The following is a 12,675-nucleotide window of genomic DNA, read 5'->3' as shown; positions in this document are numbered from 1 at the left end:
ATATTCCTAGAGTACGTCTTAATCAAACTAGAAATGCTCTGCAAATCAAGGGGCCCAGAATGTGGAATGACCTTCCCAACCATGTTAAAGACTGTACCTCTCTCAACCAGTTTAAGATAAAAACTAAACACTACCTAATAAATTCCCTGTAATCTACCTCACTCCTCTATTGTCAACCCATGTCTGTTATTTTCTTTTTTATTAATCAACACTGTTTGTCAACCTATTGTATTTGTGCTGCTTTTTCAGTCATGTTCCCCCTTTTTTTATCTTTATTTGTATTTGTTCTCAACACTTTTTATTCTTTATGCTCAATTAGTATTAAGTTCTAGATATTAATGTTTTCTTGCCCGAAACGCATTGCGTAATAGTGGCTTTAGGCATTGTATGTACTAGCTCTATCTATATATCAATCCATTAATGTAACATCACTTGTATGTATATACCTTACCTGAATAAACATCTGAATCTGAATCTGAATCTGAATATATGCCACTAGCTGAATAATATATTTTCAGTCTGTTTTGGTAAATATATAAATTATTACTGTAGTTTTTATTAAATTGACTAGTTACTATTTTATAGTCATAGATTGCACAAGTACTTTCAGTTGTAAAAAACAAATACCGTTTCATATTTTTTCAAATTTATTCAAGCTCTTGTAATGCTGTAAAAATGGATAAATAAGAATGTTAAATATAGGCATGGGAGAAAGTTAATGGTGAAGAGGCTAGCAGTAGTAGTGAGGGGGGGGGGGGGGGCAAGAATAATTTTAAAGTCTAGTGGGGTGAAATATTAAAAAGGGCTAATGTGAATATGATGTTCATAGTGTATGAATAATGCAAGAGTTAATAGGAGTTAATTGTGTAATCGGTGACAGATTTCATATTAATATAGGTGTAAGTTAGTGTTGTGTAATGCCACCTTGGTTGGTTTAATATATATACAGTGCATGGATGAGGTCAGTGTTAAAAGTAAATATTGTAATAAATTATAATATCATGGAGATGTGAAGTACAAAAGTCAGTAAACTGCAAGTTTGAGGAGAACATGCTGAGATGGTTTAAACATACAGTACTCTGTTAATGGATAATGGAAGACTAGTAAAGGGTGTATTCAAAATAAATTTAATGTAAGAGAAGAGGAAGGTGGGAAATCATGGTAAATAACTGTGTGACAAAGCTGATACAAAGCTGGGCAGCAGCAGTTTATAAAGAGAGTGAATGTATTTGTATATAGAACATATGACAATTCATGAGGAGTGCTGTACATTTGGTCTTATCAAGTGTTGGGGTGCTGCTGAGGATAAATGCTGGCATGTAATTATGAATGGACTAAGTATATATTTATAATTATTTTATTAATAACTATGAACTTTACAATATTACTCACTATTTTTCTCCAGGCTGATGCTTCCTCACCCCCATGATAATGTATGTATGTATGGAGGATGTTGGGTAGAGTGGGAGAAAGGTGGAGAGACAAGAGAGGGAGGGAGACAGGTAGAGGGTGTGGAAGTGGGAAGGAGAGAGGGAGAGGAGGAAGTTAGTGGAGGGAGAATATTGGTGGAGAGGCGAAGAGATGGATGCGATTGGGAGAGGAAAGGGAGAAACCCAATCACAGCCCACAGCCAGGGTCAGATCATGACTGTGTCAGTCATTTTGCACAAACACATTTTGGAAATGTTTGTTTAGTGTTTCACTCATTTCCTTTTCATTTTCTGTGAATCTGTTCCCCTTTTTTCAGCATCTGAATTTTATCCTTTACCTGTATTTTACTTTTAATGTAATGAATTTTAATGAATAATTGAATTTATTGCTTTTTATTTACTCTTTTATATCTACTATTTTATATCTCTAATTTATTTACTTTTAATGAATTTATTGAATAGGCCTGGTTCTGTTTTACATTTTTCTGCTATACCTTACTCAAATTTAATTTCTGCTTCTCTTTTTCACTGCTGTGTAATTGTTTCTTGCTTCGTAGTATTGCTGGTATGTGTGCCTGTTAGTCTCCGTTTGTGTGTGCATGTATCTCACCAGTGTGAATATGAAAGATGTAGTTTATTTAATATAAAATTTGTGCTATATTTTCAGTGAGGATGAGCATCAGTGGATTCCAGATATCTCTTAATTAACTCAAAATTAGATACCACTATCAACTGTCATCAGGATGCTTGGAATTCTCTTGTGGAATATTTTTGTATTTGCTGCGGGTGCTGTGAGCGTAGTAGTTTCAGCATGGTGGTGGTTAACAACACAAAGTCTGCCAGAACCAGAATCCAAAAAGCCATCAATAACAGACACTAACCTGCCAGAAGAACTAGTAGATAAGCTAAAGCAAGGAGATGGGTTCCACCGTCGTGAGACCTGCTTGGCACTCAACTTAATACTCCAGTTCTTTTTCCAAGTAAGAGTACAGTACAGTATTCATTTGTTTATATTGGATATACTGTACTGTACTATATAATGAAGTAACCTATTAGTTTGCTCACTTATTGCTTGATGTATATTCTGTCTTGACTCCTTCATTGATACTTTCTTATAAAAATGCACATTAATTGCCAGCTTGGTACTGTTTTAATATGCTTTTAAGCTGACTTCACTATTAATTTAAAGACTATTATATTACATTAATAATATTTTATTTATTAAAATAAAGATTCAGATTATAGTGGTTACCTAGTAAGTACAGTATTTGTATATTTCATATACTGTAGTCACTAATTATATGCAAAAGTAAAACAAACGCGCACCGAATGTCCTCATAATAGCTCATTACATTTCAGAATAATCTCTTGTTTTTTTAATAGCTGTAACTTGAACAGTTTCAAATGAAACTACAGTACTTAAACATATCAATTAGAGAATCATTTTACCCTGAAAATAATTCTTTTTGCCCATTTTCTGTAGACAAATTACACCACAACACATTTAGAAGTCAACAATTATGCTTTTGTCATATTTCACATTATGACATTGTAACTGATGAATCAATATGACCTTGAGAGGAATAATCAGTCCGAATCGGAGTATTCTGCCTGCCTAGATTCTTAGTCATAAGATTCTGATGAATACCCCCCCCCCACATTCTCCTCTACACATCATCATCCCCTTTCCCCCCCCCCCCCCCTCCTTACTGTCATCTTCCTCACTCTCTTCAGTTGATCACTCTGGTTCCTCTGAATGTGAGGAAGCTGATTTTGCCCTCAAACTCCCAGGTCAGGACATCTTTGATATAGGATAACTTGATGTTGGATGTTTGGAAGCCATACTGATATATGATTGAGCTGTAGTTTTTGAGGAGGCTCTGTAGTGACCTTAGCTCATTTTCCTCAAAGATAGTCAGTCTGGTGTGGCCAAAAAAAAGATAATCCGAGCCTCGTGCATGCATGGGAGTTTATCATTTTCACTCATTTTCTGGTGTGTAACTATGTGCATCTTTCAACCAGCATTTGTTGTGATATCTGATCTCAATTGCTAAGAAGTTATCAGCTGCATAATCGATCACATTGTTTATTGTCTCACATTTTCTGATCTTTGAGGGTCCCTGTGTGGCACTTGAAAGCTATCCATGCATGACTGTGCTAAATCAAGGATAGCTTATTCAGGATAATGGCTGACTCTGGCTTAAAGCACCACACACATTTTTTTTTTTTTCATGCATCAGCCATTCACTCAGTCGCAGGCACTTGGCAGGTGGAGCAGCAGGTGAGGGGAAAGCCTCAGACATGGTTGAAGACTTGAGATTGGCATTTCTTGACCTCTCATTTTTCTGTTTTGTCTTTGCCTATTCCAGTTTCTTGGCATTCCATGAGGTCAACTTACATGTTTTATGGACATTTTCCGCTGGGATCACGATCTCAATCGATCATTGTGTAGATGTCTCCTGATGTGTCAAAACCTCTTCATTTGGAGGATGTTGATCTGGACAATTTCTTCAAAAAGTCAGATGTAACACAAACAAGGAACAACTGTTTCAAGCTCAACAAGCCACAATGTAGGACTGAGGACAGGAAATGCTTTTTTCACCCACAGGGTTATAAACCCATGGAACCGCCAACCTGCCGAAGCCGTAAATGTTAAACTGTTAAATTTTAAAGTCCACCTGGAAAAGATCATCAAGGCAAATGAGGGGAACCTTTGACAAGCCACAGTGACAAGCACTGTGGTTCGCACGCCCTCACCCTGGTGCGTTGAGGTAGTCTTTCCAATCTGTTCGCTGGTTTGGTCTAGTTTTCTCCCTTGTTTACTCATCCTCCACAGTCTGGTGTCCTGAGAGATTGCAGTACAGTACTGTACTTGTTTTAATTTGGGTCTTTTCATTGGCTTTTTGTTTCACTTGTACCCGTTCCCACTGTAGGGTTCTATTCATGCCATTCATGCCACTATTACGTTTTACCTAGTGTCTTCGTGTGGATCATCCCCTTTTTGGTGTCCTCTCTTGCCCGTTCCGCTGGTGCCGAGTATTGGATTGCCTGTACAGTACAAGTATAGTATATAAGAGTTATTGGCATCAACTTCTTAGGTAAAGGAACCTAAGAAGTCGTTTGAAGATTCCTAGATGGACGAAATAATGCTGTGGTGCTGTGGCTAGTGCTGTGAACATCGTGAACAGCATTGAATCACTAATATTTGAACATTGTACACAGTCATTATCACACTCAGGCTCTTCTGTAATACTATCATGGCTAAATAATACAAGTTATATATATATTTTGACATTATTAGGTGATGCTGTGGTCACAAGCTGAACAGCAGTGCTGTGAATTCATCCTGCATGCGCCGGCCTTGGTTGCTCACTCACTACTGAGGCTCTCACACCCGGGAATGTGGACCACGATTTTTTTAAAGATGGCGTCTGTTTACAAGAGCCCTGAGGAAGCTGATATGAACCCCATGTAGCCGCGGGAGTTTTGAATGGAATGTGAAAAATACAAATACCCGGAGGCACATAGCTCACGCCAGACATGGGCCTGCAGGCGCGTTGCGCAGTTAAAGGGTTTACGGTGTTGACCTGGGGTGGCGAGGCAGGTCGGGTGAGGCACTTGTATTGTACTCACTCACGACCTCCTCCACCTCATTCTCCCCCCTCACTCGTGTCAGACCTCTATGTTAGGTCTTTCTCTGGAGCGTAGTCTAAATTATCATCCATCGCTCCATCATCATACAATATGTCGCGTATTTCCTCCTCAGAGAGTCGTTTTCCGTGTCAGCGGCCGACCGTGGAGCGGGAGCTCGTAGACGATGTGTCTGACATGGTTGCTTCCTTGAAACTGAGGCTCCCCACAGCCCTGGAGCATTCTGGGATTTTTTTTCAAAATGGTGGATGATCACTGGGGCTCTCAGGCATACATTTCGTACCCACGTCACTGCGCGCCAGTTTTGAATTGTACGCTATAACTATAAGATCCCTGAGGCGCGTTGCGCACCACCTGTTGAACACCTAAAAGTACATTGCGTAGTGCAGTGGTTAAGGAGTTTCATACTGCCAGCCCTCTTTCTGTTTGAAGCTTTTCCCTTGGGCTCCTGTTCTTTATAGGCAGTGGGCGTGGACATTGGCTGTGCCCTGCGGCCCTCTGGTAGTGGCTCTCGGGGCTTAAGAGGAGCTGGTGTTGGGGCCTTGGGTACCTTTTTAACTCTGTGGCTACTTGGGCATTTTGCAGTGGGTCTTTCCTTGTGGGGTGTGTGGAGTTTTAGGGGGATCTTTCCTTGTGGGGGTGTGGGGTTTTTGTTTCCCCTTTCCCTGCTTGTTCCCTATGGGTGCAGCTCCCATTTGGGTCTAATTCTGCATGCATTGGGACTGGTGCCCTGCAGGTGCTTGCCTTTCATGTTCCTTTGTCATGGGTTATGTGGTTCTTTTCTGCTTCCTGCGTATTCCATTCCCAATTCGTTGTTGTTCGGGTTCTAGTGTCCCTGGCCTGCAGACATCTTTTGCAAAGCAAAAAGGTTTTGCACCTTTTTGTCATGTCCTCGCTCTTGTGGTGATGGTTTTAGACTGCTTCAGGCTTCTCTGGGATACCTTTCGTACTTGCTAGTTGTGCCTGCCCTTCTTGTGTGTGGGTTCATGCAGCTGCTCCCTTCCTGTCCATTCCAGTGCTCCTGGTAGCGAAAGCCACTTCCTAGCCGTCCACCTCTGGGTCATCTGGCTGTTTTGACTTTTTCCTTTGGTAGTGGCACAGGCTCTCCCAGCCTCCCTTTTTTCCTTCTGATGCATTGGTTTGCAGTGCCTCCCTTTTTATTGATGGTTCTCTGCCATTGGGTTCTATCCTGGAGGGCTTTGTTCTCCTTTTGTCACAGTCTGTTTGGGCTGGGGCCTTGCCAGTGGTGTGTTGGGGTAGGCTTTTGGGTGTATCAGTTGCCAGGTCTCTGGTAGCTCCCAGCCACTGGAGAAGTACTCATGTCAGAATACCTTACTTCTATAGAGCACAACAAAGTTGCAGTTACAGCTGCAAGAAAAATGACAAGCTGGATAACAAGAACCTTCCAAACAAAAGATGCCATGCCTATGACAACCCATCCTTCTGTTTAGATAGTACCTATTGTGACAGTTGTCAGAATTCATACGTTCTTAGGTTTTAGATAGTAGTATACTGACTAGTAAGGAATTCTTTTAAAATAAATAAAGCTAAAACATAAACTTAAATATTTCTTGGCCTAGTATAGCACACATGTGTACTATATTAGGCCTCAGATATCGCATACTAAGACTAGGAAGGTTAGGTTAGGTTAGTTTAGTTTGTCAAAGCAGCACAAGTAAAAAAATAAAGTAAAAAAATAGATTTCCAGTTTGTCCAACACAATAGTTCAGATTTCTACCTTCTAATTTCGTTGTACGTCGGTATATATACTATGGTCCTCGTTGTTACTAAGAGTACTGTACTACCAAAACAGGAGGATGGGCTGCCTATGATGATATTTTTTAAGACACAAGTGCTCTCAGAGAGTGGTATATTGTTGCACGCTAACAGCCTCATTCAAAGCTGGAGAAATTGCTGACCTGGAGAGTGTACAAAGATTCTTTACTGCTAGAATTCACTCAAAACATCTAAATTATTGAGACATCTAAAAGTTTTATATCTGTATTCCCTGTAGCACAGGCAGAAGAGAAACATAATAATCTCCACTTGGAAAATATTAAAAGGACTGGTTCCAAATCTGCTCACAGAAATACAGTAAGACCATATGAGACCAGAAGACATAGCAGGATGTGCAAAATAAGAGCACTGAAGAGCAAGGTTTAATAGACATACTGAGAGAGAACTCGATCAACATCAAAGGCCCAAGACTTTTCAACACACCTCCTTCGCACATATGGGGCATAACTGGCCGACCTCTCTGTGTTCAAAAGAGAACTCGACAAGCACCTTCAAAGGATACCTGATTAACCAGGCTGACTCATATATCAGGCTGCGAGCAGCCGTATCAAACAGCCTAGTGGATCAGACCAGCAACCAGGAAGCCTGGTCAAAGACTGGGGCCATGTGAACATTAACCCCCGGAATCTTCAACAGGTAGCCTCCCTTCCATTTGTGGCAGTCCTTCACCCCTCCCTGGGTGGTCAGTGATGGCTCGTCGGGTTTTCTTCTATTCATATTCATGGGCATTTTGTTTTTACTTTGGGCCGTATTGTGTCTGGTCGGCCTTTCCCCCCTTTTTGGGGGGTTCTAGTTTTTTTTGGGTGGGCTTCTTTCTTTTCATATCTTGGTCACGTCAGCAGGAGCTTTTCCAGTGTTGGCTGTGGTGCCCTGGTCTTCGATGTTTGTGGCTGTCCCAGTTTTCTTTCGCCTCATGTTGTGTGGAGATGGCAGAGCCATTGCGGGTTGTGTTTGGGGTCGATGGTCTCGGCTCTATTCTGCTTCTTGTCTTGCATGCCCCCAGCCTGCTTTTGCACTACCTTGGCCAGTTTCCTTTTACCTAGCCTTCCAGTGTCCCCTTCGGTCCGGTTTTGCTTCTGGTTGGTGGGTTGGCATGTATCCTGCTCTCCTCTGGTGCTTGGAATTTTATTCTTTCATAGGAATTAGTGAGCTTTGCCATGTCATATAATGACATGGGCAGGGATCACTAACTCCTGTGTGCTTTAGTAGCAGCCAGGAAAAGTATAAAATTTCAGCTGGGCAGCAATTAGTTGTTTCTCAAATCTTTCCTTATTAAAGCTGTTCATAGCATAGTGGTTAGAGCTTATGTCTCCTGCTCATGGGGTCAGGTTCAAATGTTCTAATGCTCAGGTGAATGAAATATATGTATTCTATAATATTTTATACTAATATACAGTGTGAATACTGTGTATACATACTATATCTTGAGTCATCTTGAGATGATTTTGGGGCTTAGCATCCCCGCAGCCTGGTCCTCGACCAGGCCTCCTTTTTTGTTACACACTCCCAGGAAGCAGCCCGTAGCAGCTGTCTTAACTCCCAGGTACCTATTTACTGCTAGGTGAACAGGAGCATTAAGGTGAAAGAAACTGCCCATTTGTTTCTGCTTCCACCGGGAATCGAACCTGGAACCTCAGGACTACGAACATGAAGTGCTGTCTACTCAGCTGTCAGGCCCAATTGTAACTATAGTTAAAATTCATGTACAGTATTGCTACAATGTGTCCAGGGCTTTCCAATAGCAACATGCAGCAATTGTGTAGTTACTACAGAGCCATATTAGGCCATGGACAAATTTATTTAGTATTGTGGAATTTTCCCAGAGAGGCGGGTGCAAGTGTGGTGGCGTCACTCGTTGGTAGTCATTTTGACGAGAAAATTATAGTCTGTTATATTTATTTATTTCAAATATTGTATTTTCATTATGTTTTCTGTTTCAATACTGTAATTAGGTTTTAACATATTCATGTGGAATAATCAATAAAATTAATGATATATTACAACAAAAAGTGACCCCCATTTGTGCTTCATTGGGAACCATAACCCCTCCTTCCTTCACAATGCCAAAAAAGACTGAGAGGGTATCAGATGGCTAGGAACCTCCAAGCCAATGGGTAGTTGCCAATGACCACATTTTAAAATAATTAAAATCTAAAAAAATGAATTAATTTTCTCATAGAACACAGCATGCTTGACCTTCGTTTGGGTTGCTTCTGTGGAGAGCCCCGTCAGCTCCTGAAGCTATCCAGACTAATATGAGCTATATTAGTTTGGGGACATCAGTTATGGGAGTTCTGCCGACTGGGACCACGAGCCAAAACCTGGCCTCTCTCAGAGAGGTGCAGGGAGCAATGGCCATATGAGCAATCTGAATGTAGAATATGTCATGTCTGCCATCGACCGAGGTATACCCCCAGAAAGGTAGGCGTAACAATACAAACCTCCAACAGCTGAAAATTGCAACCTATATCCAAACAGAGCCAAAGAACTCCCCTTCCCCCCGAAGAATAAAAATAAACAAGCATAATAGTCATCCAACTTGCGCGCCCGCTCGTTAGCACCTTCCCCGCCTCAGACTGAGCCCACTCAGGCGAGCTGGCAGCTCAATTCTTGTGCACTGGGGGCACAAATTACCTTTGGCCTCGCTTTCCTATCTGGATTTTTGCCCTGTGTGGCTGTGCCAGCTGTGTGGGGTGGTTCTTCAGGTGTTCTTCTGTATGCAGGGCTGCATGCATTAAGGGCTAACTTCCCTTGACACCCTGTAAGTACTACCCTTGCATGTTCAGGGTTATCTTCTCTGGGGCTTTCGGGACTCACTCCCATCGAGGTCTTTGTCGCTTGGCATTAGCCTTGCCCTTGGGGTGGAGCGGGGGTCTTCGGTTTCCGTCCTGCCCTGGGTAGGGAGTGTTTGTTGCGGAGGTGGAGGTTCGTGGATTGAACAGTTCTCCAGTTGATTTTCTCATTGATATATACTGTACCACATTAGTGTGATTTCTTTGTGTATAAGACAATTTATGTTTGCTGTTATTGTGAATAATAAAGTATTAAGATACTATTATAATTAACACTAAGGTTAGAGATTCCACAAAATAAACTAGTCAATGTCTTTCATCTTTAAGTATCAGGGAGCCGGTCGGCCGAGCGGACAGCACGCAGGACTTGTGTTCCTGTGGTCCTGGGTTCGATCCCAGGTGCCGGCGAGAAACAATGGGCAGAGTTTCTTTCACCCTATGCCCCTGTTACCTAGCAGTAAAATAGGTACCTGGGTGTTAGCCAGCTGTCACGGGCTGCTTCCTGGGGATGGAGGCCTGGTCGAGGACCGGGCCGCGGGGACACTAAAAAGCCCCGAAATCATCTCAAGATAACCACAAGATCAAGATCATAGTAGAAAACTTAATATTATTTGCTCAATTTCTTTTTATCATTTATATGTATGTCTTATATCTAAAATAAGGATTACTTCAAAAATGTGAAAATGCAATACTCATTATCTTAAGTTTACCCTTACATTACATGCTATGCTAATTACAGTAGTTGCTTTATAAAATATACAAATGCTGTTGTGTACCTACTAAGTAATCACTGTAATTTGATCCTGTATTTTTGCAAATAATGTATATTATTATTATTATTTTATTACTGTTATTATTGTTGTGATAAGTGATATATTTTTATTAAAGTGTTTTTGTCATTCAGGAAAAACGTCATGAATCTGGAATCATGCGTTGGCTCACAAACATTCTCACACTTGAGTTTAATGATCTTTTGAAGCATAAAGCTCTCTCCAAGTTCATCCACAATATGCAGGTAAGAAAGTCTTTAATTTTAAAATATGAACAAAGCTGATTTAGAATTTAGAATTCATTAAGGCTTTTTTAATACAAATTTATCTCTATTCATGCCCAACATTGTGTTTGTATATTTACTGTTTATTCCACTTAGGCTTTCAGTCATTTGTCACAGAATATACTGTACTGTCTAAGCTTGGTAATCTGAATTATATTGGCCATTTGAGTCAGTCAGACATTCAACGTAGCCAAATTTCTTACTAGAAATATCCAAAAATTAACATTCACTATTTTTTGTAACAACCCTGTTACTCTCACTGTTTACCCATACATTTTCGTATTTACTCTCTTACTCTTACTGTTTACCCGAAAACGCTGAATGCTAATTCGTTTGGATTACCAGAATTAGCGCATTCATACAGTACAGTGGAACCTCATCTCGGCAAACTATATGGGACCAACTCAGATTTGTTGGGGGGTAAGGGATTTGTTGCAATCAGAGATGCCTTCAGGAAGCATTTTAGAGATGCAATTTTACATACTGTATGCAGTATCAACTTGATTTAATGCCCTCTTATTTACCGATCTGCCGATAATAACGACCGGTTTGGGAGACCGGTATCTGGAGCCTCATATACCGATCTGGCGGTCGATATAATCGTAGGTCGGTATTGGGTTTGTTTTAGTATCAGTAGGCCCTCACATGGCAACAGGCCACCGACCTCCAAGGCATTAAGGGAGGGATGGGAGGCAGTGATTGATGGAGGGAGGCATTGAGGGGAAGTGGCAGGGAGGGATAAAAATAGTGAGGGTGGCAATGTTGGTGGTGGTGGCGAGGGAGGGAGTATTGGTGGCGGCGGCGAGGGAGGGCGTGTTGGTGGCGGCGACGGAGGGACTGATGGTGGTGGCGAGTGAGGTAGTGTTGGTGGTGGTGGCGAGGGAGGAAGTGTTGGTGGTGGTGGCGAGGGAGGAAGTGTTGGTGGTGGTGGCGAGGGAGGAAGTGTTGGTGGTGGTGGCGAGGGAGGGTGTGTTGGTGGTGGTGGTGGTGGTGGTGAGGGAGGGTGTGTTGGTGGTGGTGAGGGAGGGAATGGTGGTGGTGAGGGAGGGAATGTTGGGACAAGTGGTGGTGATGGTGAGGGAGTGTTGGTGGTGGTGGTGAGGGATCGACCGGGATTAGGCACCCAGAATGGTAGGCATAACAAAGCAAACCCCACATGGTAAGAAAATGACAACTAACAGCCAAAAAGGGAAGAAAACTCCCTCCAATACCAAGGAAACAAACACAAGCAAGCGTCATCTTCTACTGCAGCACTGCTCGTCTGCGCAACCCTCCCCTCCCTGCGCTGGCTACTCAGTCATTCAGTTTGTTAGCTCAGTTCGTAGAAACTTAGCACTGACCTATGAAATGTTGGCACCAATGTGTAATCATTTGAAGGTGACCATTGGTCATGGGTCTTCTAAACACTTGGCTGAATTGTGCCTTTACACTTCAGAAAGCCCTAACACCAGTGCTATCCAATCATAAATAATTGCACATTCAATCCCTTGAATGACAATTGATCAGTTAAGCCAGCTAACTTAACATAAATTGGTAGCTCTACTTAGTAATAAGAATTACTGTTAATTACTAACTAGGGCCTGCAAACCTTTTTTTATAGGGCTTAACAGTAATTTTTATTACTAAGTAGAGCTACCAATTTGCATTAAGCAGGCTGGCTTAATTGATCAATTTTCTTCTGCTTCAAAATATGTGCAGTTTGCATAAAGGTATATCCTCCCAAAAACTGCACGAGTGGTAATGTAGAAAGATGCGTATATGACAATGCACAACAACACACCAACGGTCACGACGTGCCCGAGTCAAGAAGAAAACGACGTCGTCAAAGTGGGCGAGGATAAAGACAAAATAAACAAGAGGAAAGGAATGCAGAATGGGAATAAAGAAAACAGAAGGGGAATGCAAAGCGTCTCCGCAGTAAAGAAAGCGAGGAATGGAGGCAAGAGACGAAG

General features: G+C 41.7%; 1 protein-coding gene across 4 annotated transcripts in view; it reads left to right on the top strand.

The window, feature by feature from the left end:
- LOC123765285 (PDZ domain containing 8) overlaps positions 1–12,675 on the top strand; it is a 187,655-nt gene that overhangs the window by 4,033 nt on the left and 170,947 nt on the right. For 3 of the 4 annotated variants that reach the window (XM_045753829.2, XM_045753828.2, XM_045753830.2), the window contains exons 2-3: positions 2,097–2,409; positions 10,574–10,684. In XM_045753829.2, coding sequence (XP_045609785.2) covers positions 2,173–2,409; positions 10,574–10,684 — 348 coding nt within the window. In that variant the 5' untranslated portion in view covers positions 2,097–2,172. Of the gene's footprint in view, positions 1–2,096; positions 2,410–10,573; positions 10,685–12,675 lie in introns of those variants that run through there. The other variant, XM_069335479.1, reaches the window with a different exon arrangement.

The sequence above is a fragment of the Procambarus clarkii genome, chromosome 33, assembly GCF_040958095.1.
Source record: "Procambarus clarkii isolate CNS0578487 chromosome 33, FALCON_Pclarkii_2.0, whole genome shotgun sequence".
Classification (NCBI taxonomy): Eukaryota; Metazoa; Arthropoda; class Malacostraca; order Decapoda; family Cambaridae; genus Procambarus; species Procambarus clarkii.
Note: the sequence above shows the minus strand (reverse complement) of the source record. Positions and strands in the feature narration are given on the sequence as shown.